At 38.3% G+C, this 21,122-nt stretch overlaps 1 protein-coding gene across 9 annotated transcripts in view; it reads left to right on the forward strand.

The window, feature by feature from the left end:
- Positions 1–21,122, forward strand: part of ralgapa2 (Ral GTPase activating protein catalytic subunit alpha 2) — a 103,999-nt gene that overhangs the window by 44,209 nt on the left and 38,668 nt on the right. For all 9 annotated transcript variants that reach the window (XM_016661648.1, XM_016661652.1, XM_016661645.1 and 6 more), the window contains 9 exons: positions 4,777–4,905; positions 7,286–7,414; positions 9,027–9,085; positions 9,519–9,627; positions 12,307–12,417; positions 12,635–12,703; positions 14,121–14,258; positions 16,506–16,683; positions 19,553–20,381. In XM_016661648.1, coding sequence (XP_016517134.1) covers positions 4,777–4,905; positions 7,286–7,414; positions 9,027–9,085; positions 9,519–9,627; positions 12,307–12,417; positions 12,635–12,703; positions 14,121–14,258; positions 16,506–16,683; positions 19,553–20,381 — 1,751 coding nt within the window. The remainder of the gene's footprint in view (positions 1–4,776; positions 4,906–7,285; positions 7,415–9,026; positions 9,086–9,518; positions 9,628–12,306; positions 12,418–12,634; positions 12,704–14,120; positions 14,259–16,505; positions 16,684–19,552; positions 20,382–21,122) is intronic.

Raw genomic sequence — 21,122 nt, forward strand, 5'->3', positions numbered from 1 at the left:
GTGCGACAAGCTTATTAGAATGTTTTCCATGTCGTTAAATAATGTTTTGAGCCCCTGCCGTGTATACGTGATTAATTAAGGATTGACGTCTGTCGCGCTCCGTTAGACTGACACGTCGGCCGGGGGCCCAGAGTTAGAGCGGCCCTGCCTGCCTGTGTGTGTGAAGGAGCGGGAGGGGAGCCTGGGGAACGCAGCGTAGAGTAGAGCAATGAGGGGGGCTCGGCGCACTGCGAGACCAGGCAGCATTCTCCAGCTTTTGTTGTGGCTCTGTATAATGCGTTAGGGGGCCAGAGCCAGGCTGGCCACTGAAGCATGCTCAAATTGGCCAGAGAAAAGAGTCCTCACGCCACACAATAGAGGACAGCCGCACGCCTGCTTAACATAAGAAAGTGGCTCTTGTTCTCCCCCACCTCCTTCCTTTTTGCCTCTACCCCCAACCCCTCTGCAACCCCCCCCAAAAAAAAATACGAAATGTTTTTTTTTTGTTTGTTTTTTTTAAAAAAAAAAAAACCTTTCAAATCAAACAAGTTAATTTTATAACACATTATTTTACACATAACCTAAATAACAAAAGTTGTCATCTGTTGAAGCAAACTGAGCAAGAGATCCCAGATATTTCCATGTCCTTATTTCTGCCTAAAGTCGATAGTTCACCTAAATAGTCTTTTTTGTGGTTAATTTTTGCTTAAATCAGCCACTCTTCTGTTAGTAGGATTCTTCCTCCAACTGACAGAGTGCCAAGGTCAGGGCTATTGTCCTGGTTCTCTGTCACTTACCGGTCACTGGTCTCAATGGCAAGATGGCAGCACAATAGCAGTAATCGATCAATAACAGTCTTTCTAAAAGCCGGGCAATCTAGAGTTAAATGGTTATCAACGTATTTTTGTGACATTTAGTGATTGAAACAACAGGAGTGTCCCGGATCAGGAGTCTTTTTCCTCAATACTGATCCAGGCCATTGAGGTCCAGTGCCTAGTTAAAATTAATGGAATCAGTTCCACGTAAGTGGTTGAAAACCTGTTTAACTTCAAAAAGCTGAAAAATAACAATACATTTCATCAGTATCACACTTTACTTCGATAATGGCATGCAGCATGCCACACTCTCTCCTATTTCATTTTTTGCCTGACAATAAGATATTTTGCCACAAGCAGGGTTTATGCATTACAGCCTTAGCATGCTACTCCAAAACACGTGTCCTAAAACATGCATAACGTTTAAGTACAAACTTATTTATATGGATTAGAAACTGCTCTCCTGATGTGACCAACACGTCTCATCTGACTAAATGTAATATGGATGTTAAAGAGCAGCGCAGCCAGATTCCAGACTTGAATCTTTGGACGGAGCTAAAGATTAGGATGATGGCAAATAGGCTTTCTAATCTCAAAGATTTGGAGCTTGTTGTATAAAGCGCTTTCCCCCGCAGCTGCTGATGGTAATGTTTAATCCTTGGTTCATGTCTGTCAGCATGAATTAACATTTAACGCAACAATCAATAACTGCGTCACGAAGAGGAAGAAAACATATATTAATTAGTCAGTTGTTGCTTAGTGTTTTTACTCTAAGTTTTTTGACTTCATTAATAATTTAACTATTAATGAGCAATTCGACTGAATCATGTGCAGACAAGTCTTACAGAAGCATCTTCACATGTCAGAAGCTGTGTGCTTTATTGTGAACCTCAGGAAAATGACTTTGTGTGTATGTGTCTGTTACTCTTTCTCACCTTGTACAGCCCACTTCTCCAACAAATATTAAGAAATGCTGGTTTTGGGTTAGCACTTCCTGTCAAAAGCTGAAGATTGGAAACAAACATTAATTCCTTACGTAAAATGTTCACCTCTAAGAAGATCTCCTGGTCATTTATTAGAAATAAACAACCGCATTAAACATATAATGTCAATTATGAAAATGGATCATCCTAATCAGATTGCCAGGATTTATTTTAATTTTTTTGAAAGACTGTTTAAAATCTTAAATTGCAAGATGTTTTATATGATGTCAACACATTTGGATAGTGAAATTGGACTAACTATTTTTAACCTCCTGGACTGAATCATTTTAAGCTTTACAAATCATTTCATGCAAATAGGATTAGTAATAGTCGGGATCCTTACACAGAGATTAAGACTGAGATGTTCTGGAGGTGACACCTGTTGTGTTTAATACATTGAAGTTCACAATAACAAAATCATTTCTAATTCTCTTATTTGGTTGCGATATGAGTAAGTGTGGTGGTTTGCCTTTTTACTTACCCATTACCATCTTTCTTCCTGCTGCTTCATTATGATTGGTCCTCTAACCCAACATGTTTTACATAAATGCACACAGATCCAGAATCAGTTGCCAAAGGTTCATTTTTATAAGTTCATAGTTTTGCTTATCAAGTTGGTTGATTTGCCAAATCGATTTTTATAAAACCCAGATTTGTGGGAATTGCTTCTTTTGTTTAGTGTCTAGTTCTGATGACGTAGACAGGAATTGCCACAGCGTCTCCATGGTTTCACTGTAAATGTCTGTGTAAGACCGTAAACAAAAACAGATTGAATTTGGTCTACAAACTAAAATACACAAACAAGAATACATTTTTGCAACTCACTCACTCATAAATAGGCTGTGATTTGGTTAATAAGAAAGGTCCATCCCACAACAGTCATCAACCGCAGAGTTTAGTAATCTTTACCAATTATTTTAAAATTCAATTATGGGCACCTGAAGCACGCATGAAGCAACTAGAGACATTTCTAGGACTTTCCACCAGGTTTAAAAAGTCGGTCTCAAAAGTTGTAAATATGTTCATATTTCATTACATGCTAAAATTCACAAAGGTGCATAATAATTTTGTACATCTCTAGTTTTTTTTTCACCCATTTAAGTTCCTTTTGCCCTTTGATATAATAAATTCAGAAACACATTTCCATCAGTGGTCTGTTCTGTGTTGCTAAGGAATTGGGATTAGAAGTTCATAAACGTCTAATTAGGACAACAAGCCGCCGTGTCAGAGGTAAAGTTTGACAACTTTAACACAATTAATTGACACACCAGGGCTGATGCACACCATGACAAGTCGACACATGTTTTTTTATATATATTTTTGGTGTTTATTTTTGATTTATTTGTTGCTGAATAAGTGAGACATGTCATTGAGCAAATAACTTTTAAAAGTAACTTGCTTATTTTTCATAACTGAAATTTGCAGAAACCTTTAAATTGCTTTATATATATTATTTTTTAGCTACGATTAATTCAAACTTTCCCACAAAATCTAATGTTAATCTCTGACCTGTGAACTCTGTTGTCATTTCTTTATAAAACATTTGAAATCAAATATTTCCTCTTATAATTGTAAAGGTTGTTTGATACTTTATAGTATGATAAAATGCCAGAATGAACCCTGTCACCCCTGGGCCAGCCGGAGTGCATTCTTTCCTGAGGATGAGGCCACATTTATAGAAAAAAAAAAAGTCCTGTGGTAGCTCTGTTCAGTATTGACGTTAATGCACCTTTTGTTGATGCAGTCGGCCATTCCTACTGCCAACACAGCTCCACTTTCCTCAATGCTGATTTCTTTACTCACACCTAAAATCAGGTCCCCTCTGCTCACACACACAATCGAAAGCACTTTGCCGTCTGCATTTGTAGCTTCCTCTAAAATGCTTATTTCAGGCAATCAAGAAACAGTTTGTTGCCTGCTAATTACCTCTGACTGCACTGCACATTATGCTTCAGAGGTCAATTACCAACAAAATGAGGGTAAAATTGGCCCCTCAGCTCTAAAGCTCTTCCCACCAATTTTCCGCATGCAGCACTGATGTTGGTTTGACTTCCTGCTTTTTATGTCTGTGTTTATTCTATTTTCCTTTTGTTCACCTGCATAGCTGTTTACTGAGGGTTTGGGGTTACTTCTGTCACACATACATAGGTGGCACAGTGTGTTTGTGTGTCTCCGATGCTGCAATTGTATGCATGCGTTTTGTTAAGGTGGCCCTCGGATCAGGTACAAACAGGCTGATGTTTGAACTGTCGGATTTGCTCAGGTTTATAGCCATGAAGGCAGGTGTTTCCGAGCTGGACCTTGGCTTTGTACACACATATTCACATACACGCTGCAGATAAGGGGGAGTAATTTTGCTCTTGTTGGGAAGCAACATTCTTATACCATTTTGTGTATATGTTTTGTATATATGAGTATTTTCAGTTTGGTGTCAACCCTTTAACGTCTTAATGCCCTTTGTATGTGTGTTTGGTGTTATACTGTACACATTTAAGAGGTTTGTGCGTAACCCTCTGCTGCACAGCATATGTTGGTGTTGAAAGAGTACCCATCTGCCACTGAGCCGCTGTACCGCCTCAAAACAATACCTTGTCTCTGGCTTTAATTACAGGTTTGCTGGTGTGTGTACCTACATGCGACTCATGAAAGTTGAAGTCTTTTGTCCTCCCTCTTATCCAGTGTGAACAATCCATCTGCTGCCTCTCGTCTGTCTTTCTTTCCCCCATCTTCCATATTGTCATTTACTCTTGAATCTTTAACTTTAATCGTGTTGGTCTAAATGACCAGCCTTCCATTTGTAGTGAAAAGCTTTCACCATGTTGCGTCTTTTCATCCGTTAAGGAAAGATCGCGTCCGTTTTCTTCAAAACTCATGGCCTGCAGAAAACGCAAATCTAGATTGGTAAAAATGTTAGTTTGTTCCAAGGTCACAGTCAAAAATCTGTCACTATAAATTTTTAGTTATATTATTAATTTATTTGTGTCCATTCACTTCTATAGGATGTTTTGAATACCATCGTCCGCTCCTGCTCGCCCCGCTTCTTCTTCCTTGGTCTACCAGGTTTCACGATGCTGCTTGGAGATTTTATCACCGCTGCTGCTCGTGTCCTTTCTTCTGACTCCAAAGAGGTACAAATACGTTTTACATTCAGATTTAATGGTGCACCGAAATATGGATTCAATCAAAGTTTTTCCACACATACTTCTAAGTATATAAATTGCATCTGATTGTCTTATCAATAATTGTCTATCTCTGGTGTCCAAAGTTGGGGTGAGTGAAATGTCAAGAGTGGGGTCTTGAGATCCTATTTTTGAAATAAAAAAGCATAATAGCAGGAACTTATGTAGATTGTCAATAGTACAACTGGTAAAAATCTAGATTATGAAAAAAATTTTTTATGAAAAATATATTTGAAAACCGGATTCCATTCGATTAAATCATTTTCAATCAATATTTTTTTTTCATAATAAGTTAAATGATGCATGTGCACCCACCCCCACAGACTCATACAAATATACATCCAGAATGCTTTGACACAAAAGACCTTTTTTCTTGTCTAACAGTTTTGAGAAAAATAAAAGAGAAATGGGGGAAAAATAGAATAAAAAGACAAAACATTTTTAAAGTTTTTCTTTTATGCACAAGGACACCTGCAACTTATAACAAAGTGCACCCTACATATGTAATTTTTTTTCTTTTCAAAATTTGTGAATGCAGCTTCTATTAAGATGCATTCAGTTGCCTGGAAGTTATGGTAATCCTACTGTAGATTGTTCTTTTTTTTATCTGTGATGTAATTTTTTGAATTATTTAAATTTTTTTGTGTACTAGTTTAGTTCTTGCTCTGCAAGTTATTTATAGATCTATTTGACTATATCCATAAACATAAACCACAACATGCTTGAGTAAAACATTCTTTGGCTCCTTTCATGATTTTGTTTTTCACTAATTAATACCATAAACCAAATTTGGCCACATTGTTTTATGACTAATTCAAATTGGAATAAGTAGTTAATGTTGTTTTTTGTATGGTTTTGATTGTGTTGATTTAATTTGGTTCTATATTTCTGAATGTGAATTGGAACCGTCTTGTGAAGTGCCTGAATTAAATGTGATGAAGGTTAATGTCGAATGCTGGACAGAAAACATTCAAATCATTCTTTTAAAATAAAGATCTGAAGTTAATGGATCATTGCTTTTTATTAATTGAACACATTTTGAAAGTGTGTAAATTGGTTGATTCACTTTGTTTTTCACTGTTTTTGTCTTTTTTTTTCCTTTTTTTTAAATCTACCGATAGCATAAAAAAAGCATTAGGAGAAGATATAAGAAATGCTTGAAATGTCTGTCGTTTGTATGACTTGGACAAAACTCAAGAATGTAATTTTGGGAAAAACCTTCCAGCATTCTTGCCTTATTGTGCCTGAACGTTGGAGTGAGCAACAATGGCAGAATTTATAACCACAAATTACTTTCCTGTGATTTACTAAAAAATGGAACAAGGTTGTTCTACTGTCTTTGGAAACTAAATCAAAAAAAAAAATCTTAGCTCATGACTGTATTTGTGACAAAAACAGTACTTTATTAGAAACTGAACAAATGCTTCTGATTAATGATACATTGTTAATAAAATAAATCACTAAGCACACATAGCTGTTATATTCTCCATGGTAAACTAACCCTGTATCGTGTTTAATGGTCCATGTCATAATGTACACCATTTTTATTACTTCAAACAGAGCTAGGAAAGTCATGTGATGCTGTGTACACAGACTCGATATGATTTCTGACAATATTCGAAACAATTATCAGAAAAGGTTGCAAAAACAATGCTGTACTGCAGCAATATTGAGATGCTTGAAACTATATTGGCGTTCCTAAATCAGTCTAAGCTGTCAAACCCCATGTAAATACAAATTTATTTATAACTTTTCAATGAGCAATCTGTTGCATTAAAAGATAATCCAAGGAGATTTCTTTATATTTCTCAAGATTAGTAATAATTTAAGATAACCATGTTTATTTATAACTTTTACTGCTGATTATAAGGAGTCAGTGGTATGACGAATGCTATTATTTAGCCAACATCTATTTATACTATGGAAATAATAATCCTAACAAAACACAAAAACTAACTAATATAAAGACTAAAAAAGAAATAAAAGCAAGTAAATGCTAAACTAGGAATTTAATTTTGAAAATAACACAAATCAAACTGGTTAAGAACGAGTGCTGAACAACATATTGAAGCACAACTATATTTATATATCAGTGTGTTTGCAATATTACAGTCATAAAGGTCTATTTGGAGGCAAGACTTGGTAGGAAATCATATTCATTTCAAGATCTGAACGCTCATGAAGAGAGGTGGTGCTATTTTGTAATTGTAAAGATAGAAAATTTAAAGTTAATAGTAATGTTCCTGTTGGTGTCCTATAAATGTGTTGCATTCATGTTGTAAGTTTTCACTTGACGGTTGTTTTTTGGGTGTGTGTTCATTTCTGCCAGGCTCCAAGGATAGAGGCTCAGACAATCTTGGGCTCCCTTGTGTGTTTCCCCAACCTGTACCTCCAGATTCCTGTTCTGCACTCTGTGCCTGGCTCTAATGACATCAGTGTAGGCAATGAGGATATCAAGGTGAGTTTGGTGAAAACAGTGATAACATTTCAAAACAAAAGTCCATCAGTGTTGGTTTCAGTAATTGATCTAGCTATATCTTGGATTTTAACAATCATGAAGCTAGACAGATTCTTGAAAATTCAATTTTATGAAGTTGGACATTAAAAAAAAACATACTGCATTTATATGTGCAATACATGCAAACTGTTAGCTCACATTATTTCTTTTTACTGTGCTTCAAAATAGACTTTATCACATTTTAAAGGGGTTTAACATTTGCTTCTGTTTTTTGGGGGGTGGGGGTACTTGACGTCGACTTACCCTTTCATTACAGTTTGGGGGAAGAATATATGTGTTTTTTTGTTTGGTTTTTATGAATTTTCTGAAGTTGAACTTACTAAGCATACCAAAATTGACAGCTGTAAAGTATTTTGTAACAAGGTGATTCATGTCTTAGCAAGAGATGCAGTTTGTCCTTAAAAATTCTGGACTTGGATAAATAGAGGACAAAGTAGTAATTGGCAGCCCCCACAAAAATATTTACAGCAGATGCTCTTCATTTCCAAGAGACATTTTTAAGGAAGTTTATATCCAACTAACAAATTATGTTTTTCAGCAGGATGATGGTAGCAAATAGGGGGATCCAGTTGCAAACCAATGTTAGCGGTAGAGCTGTTTGTCAACTGGTTCTGTCATCATCAACAAGACAGCAGCTTTGATGCTGCATCTATTCATCAATATAAGGTCTCTCTTGGAAAATGTTAAACATTCCTCCTTTTTTGTAGAGTTTATAAAGGTATGCAGTTTATCTTCACAAATGACTTCATTTGTATAGGGATTCCTGCTAATGCCTTTCCTAATATCACCATGTTAGCTTACAAATGTTGTACAGATGCCTCATTCTTAGACGTTGGGACCAATTCCCAACCTTTGTAAAGTTCTAAGCTGCTGATTTTAAGTCAGTAGGGCTACAAGTTTTGCAGTGTAACAACCCACTGTGAAAGCATAGCCTTGTCCCCAGACATTTTTTGAAAAATGCAACCTGTGGGCAGTGCCAAGGGACACTGAGGGGCGAGTGTGGGGAATGGGCAGAGGGGGGTTTACTCAGGAGGAGGGAAAACACTGTTGCCAACTTAGGGCCTTTGTCTCTATAGTTGGTGACTTTTCAGACACATCCAGCGACTTCTTTTCAAAAAAGCTACTAGTTACATTTTTCTGGTATTAAAGACTTTGGCGACATAGAAAACCCCAATCGCAGTAACTGTCCTGACTGAGTGAGGAGCGAGTGCTGCCCTGAACCCTTCCCGTATCCTAAGTACTGCAGTGAATCTCTCACAGTCATCCTTCAGCGAACCGACTGCTGTCAGAGCAGAGATGAGACCCATTCCACTCAGTGTCCACAATGCAAATGAAACAAACGCGCACAAAGCTGAAGAACGCTACAGATCAATGTTCACTATTCCACAAAAATTTCACATTTTGCACAGAAGCATAAAGTTTGCAATTCATGCAGGTTATCTCTTAAAAGGCTGATTTGTGGTTTAATGCTGTAGATTAATCAAGTAAAGTGCCTTTGAAATGATTATTTGAGAATTAATTGTGAAATTATTCTTTTTTGTTTTCTGCTCAGAATTATCTGGTTAAAATTCTTCTGGATGCAGCCACAAAAGAATATTTTGAAGGAGCAAGGTAATGATCATCTGTGCTGGTCTCAATATTTTACTCTAAAGAACTACTGGTAGTTTTTGTTTTAGTTTAATAAATAGTCATTATTTTCTACATATCTTTCTTGGTTCATCTCAATAATTCAGAATGTCATAGAAACATGTATATATTTTTCTCATTCAGTTTAAAGAGTAAAACATAACATCATAAAATATAGATTAAGATAGATTCATTACTCACAGAGTGACTTGAAGCATTTATTTCTACTAATAGTACTGCAACTAATGACAATCAAATACATTTTTTCATTTTGTTTATGTGTTTATACTGGAAAGAGAAATATTTTCTAACTGCAGAAATACTTTTATAGATTTGTAAAACAAAAAAAAAAATAATAATAATAATAACATTGCTTCTTCTTAATTTGCATGTGTCGTGTTCTGATTATGCCATTCAGGTGCATTGCTGTGTGCAGCCTGGGCCTGTGGGTGTGTGAAGAGCTCACGCAAAACAACATTCACCACCAGGTTAAAGATGCCATCAATGTTCTGGGAGTAACACTAAAGGTTTGTAGCTTTAGAAATAAGTTATGTTCACAAATTGTGAAGCAGAAAGCTTCACTTTTTTAAATTACTTTCATCATTTGCAATTTAATGCATCATATTTCTACGGGGGGAAAAATAACAAAATCAAGATAATTATTGTGTCTTAAATAAATAGGAACATAATAGCTGTTGTTATTTTACAATCCCTATTGGGGCTCGGGCTTTAGCAAAAAATGAGAGTTGATTGCGTTAAAGGACTGTGGAACAATTTGGACATAGTGAAAGACCGAGGAAAAAAGTGTTGGAATAAAACATGTCCATGATGTGATGTGACTCACAGGTATATTTTAGAAGAACCCTCTTTTCTCGCTGAGTGAAGAGATGCAGAGAACCAGAGGAGGCTGCCCCTTTTTCCCCCTCATGGAAAAGGATTTTGGGCGGTGGCGTAATTTCCAGGCTGCTCGCTCTCGGTAGATGTGGGCCAATTTAAGCAGCTACATCTCCCAGCTTCCTGCTCAAGCACCCCCTGCCTCCCCCACCCCACCCCTTCTCTAATGGAGCAGTAATCACTCCCCTGTACAACTTGACACACAGACTCAACCAGCCCCAAAATAGAGGGTATAGGCTGGGTGGGGGATCTAGGGGGAAGAGTGGCACTGAGAGTCTCTTTTCTAAAAGCAGGTGCTGAACTCTCAGGGCCCCTTTTTGTGTTTGGCCATTTCTGTACTCCCCACATTGTCTGCCCTTGTTACATGTTGAGAGGCATTCAGCTGGAAGAAATGGGAAATTCTATTTCTCCACAAAGAATTTCAAATCACTGAAGAAATCCACATTTGAAGGAAAATTGTCAACAGCTCAATTCTTTCCTCCGATGAGTCTGGAGAAAATGAGGCAGGGTGGTGAAGTGAAATGAAATTATGCTGATAATCTGCGCAGTAAGTGAAAAAACTAAATTTAAGGAGAATTACGGAGAATTTTGCCCCAGAAAGTGCGACTTTCGCCAAAACTTTAATTCACCATCTTCAATAAGCCTTGGCTTCCTGCTTCTGTAAGATTCAGGTTTTTGAGTGAGACCTGCTGTAGCAAGTAGCAGAAAATGAACTTCACAGCGATCATCACAGAGGGCTAACTTTTTGGGAAGTTTGAAAGACTTAAAAGCTTCAAAGTATACTGGTCTGTCTATAATCGTTTTGCATAGAAACGCGCGTCACAGATAAAAAGGGGAAAATTTCAGCACTCTCCAGTCTTCCTTTACATGGCAAAGTAGCTCACTGCGGTTTTTGTTCAGATTGTTGAGCTGATCGGAAGCACACACACAGGAAAAAGAAAACATTAATAACTTATCTACTGACTTTTAAAATGAACAATTGTTAGCATCTGTCCATGTTCCCTAGCCTTAAAGTGGTTTAGAAACCTCACTATTCATCCTCTGAGACATAGATGAGTAAAATGTTCTCTTGTCACGACTTTTGATGATTAAACTCCCAGGTAGTCTTTTTGTCTGTGATGAGGTTGTCTTTATCTCTCAGTCTAAGGATTTCTGTATTGATCTTCTGATAAAGTGTGGTCACATTTAGTCTGTCTGATGGTGCTTTGGATGCACCACACTCAGTTTCCTCCCGGGGCTTTCCTTCCTTGTAAATTATCAATCTGTTCGTGATCTGACACTGAGGAAGCGCCTTGCTTTACTTAAAGCAACCAGCTCACTTCTTTCACTTTACTGTTGTTCCAACAGCACATTTCCTACATGCAGTAATCACAGTTAGGCTGAAACATTGAGGTGAATTGATTTATAAAATTGTCCATTCATTTGGACCTGTATCGCAAATTAATGTTTAGTTTTTAGTGATTTAGTTGAATAACTAATTTCTATGATAAAATGACAAAACATAGGATTTAAACCAACTTAATGCAAAAGTTTTGAACGTACCGTGAATTTTATCCAATCCAAATAGGGTCAAAACTATACAACTGAATCCAAGCAAAAACATACAGTCCTACTACTATTTGGTTAATATTTTGTACATTGTTTAAACTGTTTTTGTCACTGTCAACAAATTTTTGATTTGGTCTGCACAACATGTTGCATATTTACTGGTGTCATCACAAATATCTGCTTGTATGGCAATAAATATTTGCTAACCATATGAATATGTACTTTCAGCCCATCCATACTAACAATACATATCAAATGACACTTGTTATGTAGTAGAATGTGTTTTTTTTTGTGTGTTTTTTTTTGTTGGGGATCATCAGAGATTACCTTTTCTTCATCCAGCAGTTGGACAGGTGTAGAATCAGGAAAAGGCCAGCTAATACCTCTGCAGACCCCACACATCCTGGACACAAACTGTTATACGTGTACTTTCAGGTCATGCTACTGAGCACTATTTGCAAATTTCAGCTACCACAGAGTCACTTTCTTCTTGATGAACACAATGAAGATCCTTCAGCCTGAGTAGTCAGCCGTCCAGTTTTGAAGCAAAATAAGCAATATTGCATGACGAGTAAAGCTGATTCTGATTCTCAAAAGGTGTCACCAATGCAACATTTTTACCTTTTACCTTGTTACTGAGATGGGCATAAACATCTTCACTTTTTCCTGCTTGCTGAATTAACTACTCATTATCTGAACTCTCTGTTACAGTTGGAAGACAATTTGTCTTTTTAAGTTCCTAATATCATCTCATCTTTCTTTAGTTTGGGAACAAAGTAGTGGCCCAAGTCGCCTGTGACATGTTTCAGCTGCTGATTTCTCACTGGGAACATCTCCAGAGACTGGATCCAACTCTTCCCAAGAAGATAATTGAGGTATCACACATACACATATACTGTAATGGATGGAAATTTCTATTGTTTTAAAAGGAAGTGGTGGATCAGTCATTTTTTTACTTTTGCATGTAAACACTCCAAATTCAACAATTTCACAGTTATTTTCCTGCACAAGTACGGCTCTGCGTATGAATAGGAGAGCATAACAATAGATGTGTCATCCAATTATTTTTCACCTTGTTTTGTCCCAACACAGATCTTTGTGGCTACAATAGCCTTTTTGTTGCCAAGCGCAGAGCACTCGACAGTGGAAGCAGACAAAAAGGTACATCTATAGATCTAAAGGCCCTTGATCTATCATGTCGGAATGGTGCATTTGCAGAGGAATGTTTCCACTGAAGTGATTTGTTATCCTTTTTTTCCTGTACCTTCATCTCTCTCTAAGGCTTTCCTGTCACATTTTTTTCTTTGTGGTAATGCAGTTACCATTGATGCTTGTATAGTTACATCTTAATATTTGTTTTGCTAATCAACTTAAAAAAATGCAACTGATGTAAAAATGTTAATTATTATGAAGAAACATGGAAAATAATGAATTCTCAGCAAAGACAGGCTGCATTATAACTTATACACTCGTGGAAAACTGTCTGCTTAGAATGCTGTTTCCAAATATAGTAAAGGGAAGTTTAGTGGTAGGAAAAATGTGATACAAAAAATCCTCTGGACTTGGTAAAGCGCTATACAAGCACATGCCATTTACAAAAAAGGTTCACAAGCAACAGGGATGCACAATGCTTTGTGAGGATTGTGAAGCAACATTACATAGACTTGTTTTTCAGCGAGACACCTGACTCCTACTGAGTCTTCACAAGTCACGAAAATAGTGGTGCACAGATAAGTTAGCCAGATGACGAATCATCCCAGGTTTTCTTAATTTTTGGAGTTCAGTGATTGGTCAATCTTATCTATCCCTGGAAAGGTCTAGAAATCAACCACTGTCCTAACTTGACATTTTTTTCCCCCCATCATTATTTTGATTTTGCTTCACTGTCTGAATGCATTTATTTAGTAAGCAAAGAAGGACACATTATACTATCAGTTTGGCTTTTAGACAGCTTTAACTTCAGGTTGGCCCATGGTTCTCAAAGACTCTGAAATGTAGTTCTGTTTTTTGGGATTTTTTACTATCAAAGGTTCCAAAGTACAAATTGTGGTGTAAATAATCTGCTTTAAGTCTAAACATTAGTTCCAAGTGTTCCATATTTTGAAATTAAATGAAGGTCATCTAAGTGGGTGTAGAATCAAAAACAGTGTTAGAAATTACTTGAGAGCCCCTCCAAATCAGAGACCAATTTTAGCAATTTGTTGTTTTCGCCATTTGTGGATACTACATGCAATAAGATCTTGCTATTCAAGTGGATTCACAGGCAATACTTGGTACTAAAATGCTCTGCATGATTAGGATGGAAAAATCTAGAAAAAAATATATGTAGAGAGTTTAACCTGTACCATAAAACCGACACCTCTGGATTGATTTGTTTTTCTTTGTTTGTCTAACGTTCTTGTTTTCAAAAGAGCTGAATTTATGCTTTCAATATAACAAACACACTACATTTATTACTTTGTCATTTTGTTTTGAAAAGAATTCCGAAAAAATTAAAATAAAATAAAACCTGATGTTCTAATATACCGAGATTCACTTGTAGATATACCTAAAATATTATGTATCTTGTCACTTTAAGATGATGGTTTCGCTGCTACTTTGCTTGCTGAACTGGTGTATGGCTGTTCCCCTGAGTCTGCTGCTAGAACCCATCACCAAGTCGTCTTTGGAGCCCCACTCACCCAGCAAGGCCCCGCTCCTGGACTACATCTACAGGGTGAGCGTTTAAATCCGAAAGTTTCCACTTAAAAATAAACAAAACAAACAAACATATATATACATATTTTTTTAGCGTGTTCTGGAAGATTCATAACCTTCATTCACAGAGACAGCAGTCTTAACTATACTCCCTCCACCAGCACAATGCCACATGGGATTGTAGCTTTAATTAGACTCACCTCCACCATGACCTCATAACCATGCCTCATTTAACATTATGGTGGAATAACCATATAGAAGCATCCATCGTAGCTGACACCAATGATTGGTATTTGTCATATGCAGAAAACCTTTAACAAGTCCACTCTAACCTTTATTTGATTGCTTAAAACATGCAAAATATTCAACATTTAATCTACATATCCGTTTTTATTCCTCTAACTTTTTTTTTAATTTATGGTCTGACCCTGAGGATGAGGGCCAGGCTTTAGGCACAAATGAATGAGGTATTATTCATTCCCTCCTGTCTGGGCAGATGCGGTCAACGGCAGATCTTTGTAAGGATGTCACCCCTGATAAGAAATGGTCCAATTATTCAAACAGGACCTTTTGTCCAATTGATAAGCTCAGGCTCTAAACGCTTGTCCTGGAGATTTGAATGGAATATGTCTTAATATGAGAGAGACTGCAGCTGCTATGAAAGCAAATACAATTAGGCATGATTGGTCGTCCATCGGCACACAAAAGTCGCGGTCCCTCTGGGTTTCCATCTGAGGTGTGACAATATTAGTGCAATATCAGGACCAAAATCTCTTTACATTTCTATGGGCTCGTTGGCTTCTAATTATTCTGTTTACCAAGCAGAGAATTACCTCGCTAATAGGAAACAACTTCTTTTCTTCCCTTATTTGCTTGTGTCAGTAACAGATAGTGTTATGCCTCCTGTAATTACCAGTTTATATATTTTTCAAAACACAGCTTAAAAAGACACTGCTGGGGGGGAAGAAAAAGGGGCAAAAGAAGTTGATTTTGGTGGATGCTCACAGCTTTAAAATGCAACATTGCTCCAGACCTCGGTGGTTCATTGGAGTTGTGCTCAAGCTTCTCCATCTGCTCTCTCTCTCCCTGCCTCAGCAGCCAGCTGCACCACCCTCTGTGTGTGTGTCTGCGTGTGTGTGTATGTGTGTGCATAAGGAGGAAGACGGCAAGAATATCATATCTGCATTTTTGTTTACATACATCTGCCCCCTTGTTATTTGATGTATCTTTATGTACACAGTGTACTCGCATCTCTGCGCAATATGCGCCCCTCTAACTGAGCTATGCTTGTTTATTCTGTGTTACCTTCCAGGAACTGTTGCTATGTGAGGTGCACTCACTTACTTGTCAGGCACAGCCGTGCCCCCCTCCCTCTTTTTTTTTTTTTTTTTTACCTCTCCACTGAGGAAGCTCTTTGGGGCTTTGGTGTAGCAGCTGTTTGGTTCAGGTCTTTTCAGCATCAAGCCGCCAATCCCTCCCCCATGCACTCAGCTTGGTAGAAGCATCCACATACTGTCTACATTGCCCTACACAATACTGTTTCACATGGCAGGGCCAGACTGCCTCTCCAAGCGTCTCTCAGCCAAGTGTACTGAATGGGATTAGCTTTTTTTTTTTTTTTTTTTTTTTTTTTTGCATGGCTTTACTCAAGTTGCTCCAGTCTGAATAAGAGGCGCCCTCATCTACATACATTTAGCATACGTTTTGCACTGTCTGATAATTTTTTATCTACCTATCAGCAAATTTTGCTCTATACAGGTGTTTGTGTGTGTATGTTTGTGGTGAGAGCAGAGCGCAGGGATAATGTCTTAATTAAATCAAACAGTGTAAACCTGTCCAATGGCTGTAATCAACTGCCCCAGTGCGCCTTATCTAGTGTTGCCAACGGATGCTCTGCCATCTGTTATGTAGATCGATACACTCACACATCAGAGGAGAAATGGATTAGTGGCAATAAAGACCCTCTTTTCTTCACTCCCCCCTCCCCCACTCCTCAACTCGGCCTCGCCTTATGATGTAAATAGACCGTATATTACCCCCTTTGCACGCTCCAGGATCTTGTCCGTCTCAAACAGGTCTGCAGGAGCATCTCTGCGCAATGTCGTGCCAGGCACAAAGAGATCTTATCTTTACGCATTAGTGTTGAGTTTAAGTCTTCAAAGTGCAGCGTGCTCTCACGTCACAGAAAAACAACACAAGCACACTTCGTCTGGACATGATCAACCTGCTTTTTTTATTTTTTCCTTCTCTCTCTTCCATCAATTAGGTGCTTCACTGCTGTGTGTCCGGCTCCAACCTGCACACCCAGCAGAGCCACTACCTGCTCAGTCTGTCGGACTTATCCAACGAATACGACCTGATGTTGGGTCAGGTGAAGAGCTTCGAGCCTCCACCCTCCCAAATGACCACAGCAGACTTTGGCAACCTGTTGACAGTAGCTGAGGGTAAGGGCGCAACAATATGGACCAGTGTGATGTTTCCCACAGTAACATTGAGTAAACATCCTACAGTTTCAGAGCATTAACACAAAAGTACAAAACAGAACTGCACAAAATGATTAAATGGGTTTTATTTAAAACGGAAGAGCAATAACTTTTCATACTTCTACTGAAATAACTTGATCAAAGAATAAAAGATGACAATAATGATAAAAGTAAGCTTTCAGCTTAAGTACCTATAGATGATATATGAGGCCTGTCAAGAAGTATTTGGGGCCACTTTTAGTTACACATTTTACAAGATGGAGAAGTGATTGCAATTAGTAGTGTAAATTATGTTATCTGTTGTTTATTGTACATATTGCAAATGGGTTTTGTACATCACTATGTTGCTAGTTGAGAAAGTGTAATTTTCTTAATGTTATTTTAATCCATAATGTCCCACAATTGTTGATTTGACATTTCTTTTATATAAAACTCATTAGATATTAATACTTTATTTCTCTTCTAGTTTTTCTTAAAACAAAAGCCATTTCACACTAGATTGTTGATTTGAAACTGTGTTGAAATAATGATCACTTAATACAAAGTTGATTTTTAGGTTTTTTTGTCCATATTGGCCAATTTATTTATTTATTTTTTAATGTATTTCAGTTCATGGAGTAATTAAAATAAATGTTGAAATTAGCTGAATACAGCACGGTAAACTTTCATTGTATTACTAGCTAATATTAGCTGGTTAATTGGATAGCCTGTCTGCTTGAGTAGTTAGCCTGCAACCTTACAGCAAGAAAGTTTTGTGTTCAAGTTTGCATGTTCTTCCTGTGCATGGTGGAGTTCTGTCTGGATGCTCTGGCTTCTTCCCATAGTTCAAAAACATGACTGTTGGGATAATTGGTCTCTAAATTATAGGTGTAAGTGTGTGTCTGTGTGCACATGATTGTTTGTCCTCTGTGTCTTTGTGATGGACTTGCGACTTCTCCAGGGTGCATCCTGCCTATCACACAATGTTCGACAGGCACCAGCTCCCCTGCGACTCTGCACAGGACAAGAGCGTATAGACAATGGATGTGTTTCTTTTTGTATTTGAGAAAGGGCGGTAATCGTTTGCTTCATCATTTGTACTTCTGCCTTGTTTCTAGTGGATATTGTGCTGTAGCAAAACTACAAGCCTCATTATGCAGGCATGGTGCTCTGTGGAAAGGATTTGATCCCATTCAGTCTTCCCCAGACTCCATTTCAAAAAAAGCTTTGACAATGACGAGCACAATCTGTGGAATGAAACATTAAGTTCAATATAATGCAACATAAAAGTAATTGTTCCTACAATTACAAAAGTCATCAGGCCAAGTATGCATTTTTTTAATACATCTAAGTTTAAATTTAAGTCATAAATTGATAAAAAATGATTATTCCTTGCTCTTAGTCTGCAAAGCATATCTTTAAAATGGGCTCCAATTAATGAGAGGTGATGGGACCATGGTTGTCCATGTTTTTGACATGAAAGAAGAGGGGGGAAGGAACGGCTCAGCAATACTTTATCCTCCATAGAATTGGAGAAAACTCTGGTCATGTTTACATTAATTCGCAAACGGTAAATGTTAGTTAGTGCAAAGGCATGTGTTGGTATGTAAAAACAGAAGCATGGGAGAGAGAAAACCGGCATTTAGTCGTTCCTGTCTGTAGCAAATTAGGACGATGCCTGCCCTCTCTACTACAACATTTCCCTTGGGAAAAAAAAAAAGAACCAAAAATGGTTACAGGTAAAAGCAAACTCTAAGTAGTCCATCCATTTGGAGCCTCTCCATTAGATGTCAATATCTTATTAAAAGTATGAAAAGAAAATCAGCCATCAGAGGGAATGGAATTTTTGCATTAGTGCCGAGCCGTAAAGAGAAGACCCATTATGGGGTTTAGATAAAATTGTTGATTTTTTTTTTCTCTTTTTTTTTTCCCTTTTTATGACCTTGTGATTCCATTAGCCAACGTAGTTCTCTCCCTACCTCGTGTCCTCAACTTCTAAAAGTCATCAAAGCCCAGATACAGAGTGCCAATGTGAACTGAAACAATGTAAAATAAATATCCTAGAAATAAAAAGCTTTTGTCTGTAAAATTTCGCCACACGTCTGCGTTTTGGTGCACTGCAGCACAGAGTCTTGGTAGAAATAACAAAACACTATCAAAAGGGCAAACCAAAGAGTGCCGGCCGGCCTAGTTATATTCATGCCCTCACCTCATATTGATCAAGTCACATCAAAGGGCCAGCACATCTCTAATGCAGCTTGGCCTGCTCTCTAAAGAGCTTTCTCCACTTTGATGAGGGATGATGGTATTGATAGCACTGTCACAATGCAAAAGTACATCTTCTTGTTTTTTCCCCCACATCACTGCAGAATAAAGCGCTGCATGCCTTTCACTTGGGGAGCAAAAAACCCTGCGTATTTACATAAATGCAATCCACAGAGCAGAGTTCTATTCAGCGGCCTGTAAAGATGCTCGTTCTCATTAGCACCTGGCTGGTCTCAATGCTCATCTATTGTAGGAAGACTCAATGGGCTTTACAGACTTGTCTCTTATGATTAGATTCTACCTACTTAGAGGTGTGCTGGCCAAGCTATTGTGAGAAATAAATAAAACACCACCTTTTAGTGATCATAAATGAGATTTGGCTTTGTGTAAAAGGAGCTAATAGAGATGATGGCATGTCTGCACACAAATGTTGCGCTTTTTCAATTCTGCATTGAATATGATACGTTATGAAGCAGCCAGTGTTCGATTAGAGTTCTCTAATGTGTTTTTCCTTCAGCTAATATCTCAGTATTTTAATCCTTTTTTGTTTTGTTTTGTTTTGTTTTTTTTTTTTTTGTCCTGTCAGAGAAGCGCCGTCGAAACATGGAGCTCATCCCTTTGACGGCGCGGATGGTCATGACTCATCTGGTGAACCATCTTGGCCACCATCCCCTCAGCGGTGGCCCGGCTCTCCTTCACAGCCTTGTGAGCGAAAACCACGACAATCCGTATGTGGAGTCGTCCGAGCTGTCCTCTGAGGTCTTTAAAAGCCCCAACCTGCAGCTGTTCGTCTTCAACGACAGCACGCTGGTGTCCTACCTTCAGATCCCAGCCGAGGCGCCCACCGCAGGTCAACCCCCGCACCCTTCCTCCCAAGTTCGCATCATCGTCCGAGACATTTCAGGAAAGTACTCTTGGGATGGAACGATTCTGTACTGCACTGCGCAGGAGGACCCTGATGTGGGTGCTTTCCATCCAGCTGACCCGCCTCTTTCAAAAACCTCCAATACACACGGCAGAAACCAGCCAACCTCTCTGCTGAAAGGACATTACAAAACTCACTGCTCCGTCTCAGACTCCCTCTCTAACTTCTGCGAAGAGGACGAGGTCGATGTGCTGGATAAGCTTTTGGAGGACCTTAGCCACAGCAGCCCAGAATGCCTCCCTCAGCCACGGCTCCAGCTCAATCAGCCAGCCCCGTCACCTCATGGCATGAACCTGGAACAAGAGAACACTATACTGGAGGCCATTCTCCGTCAGACTCAGCAGGAGGAGGAGCAAGTCAGGAAGTGGGATGCCGATGTGAGCTTTCGGGCTGCCTGCCAGAGGGAACCCTCCCACCAGGAACCAAAAGCTCCTTTCTATTTCTGCAGACTGCTTCTTAATGATCTGGGCATGAACTCATGGGATCGCAGGTATTATCAAATGAAACGGGCTACAGTTATATGTAGAGATGTGCCAATGAATCAGACAGAGATCAATTAATCAGATAAACTGTTTTTCTGTAAGGACAGTTTGATTAGGATTAGGATAATTGGGAGTTTTTAGAACTAATGTCCTAAACTTTATTTAAAATTATGCTGGCTGAGGCGCTGTCGGGTGCTGAAGTTATGTTTGCACATCGTCCCTCAGGGTTTCTCAGTGAGAATATGTTTGCTTCAGTTGTTTTAATGGCTTCTTCTCCTACTTATGCACCCCTCTTTTACACACTGAATGATGTTATAGTTATGTTTTTGTAAAGATGTTTCCAAAGGATTCACTTGTGAAGCACAGCTGTAGTAACTCAGCTGTTGGCTTGTTAGTTAAAGAGAGAGTAAAACTAAAGCCATATTGGAGTCTGCTGGGTCTTAATCTCCTCTCCACAGGGTAAAGGTGCCCAGCTGTTTTCATCAGCGTCTACAAAGCCACATCTTTCTAGTGCTGCCCCGTAAATTAAAAGCTTACACCTCTTAATAGTGATGGTGCAACAGGCACACAGCAAATAGGAGATTGTATTTTGCACCTGTGCCTTTTTCTTTTCTTTTTTTTTTTCTTTTTTTTTGGTTTGATAACTAAATCAGCACCTGAACTTTCTCCTGAAAGCTATTTGCATACAGTCAGTGCCTGTTGGTTGTTGGTAACTTGATAGATAGATGAATTGTGATTTTTCTCTGTAT

Source organism: Poecilia formosa, unplaced genomic scaffold (assembly GCF_000485575.1).
Source record: "Poecilia formosa unplaced genomic scaffold, Poecilia_formosa-5.1.2 Scaffold8, whole genome shotgun sequence".
NCBI classification, from domain to species: domain Eukaryota; kingdom Metazoa; phylum Chordata; class Actinopteri; order Cyprinodontiformes; family Poeciliidae; genus Poecilia; species Poecilia formosa.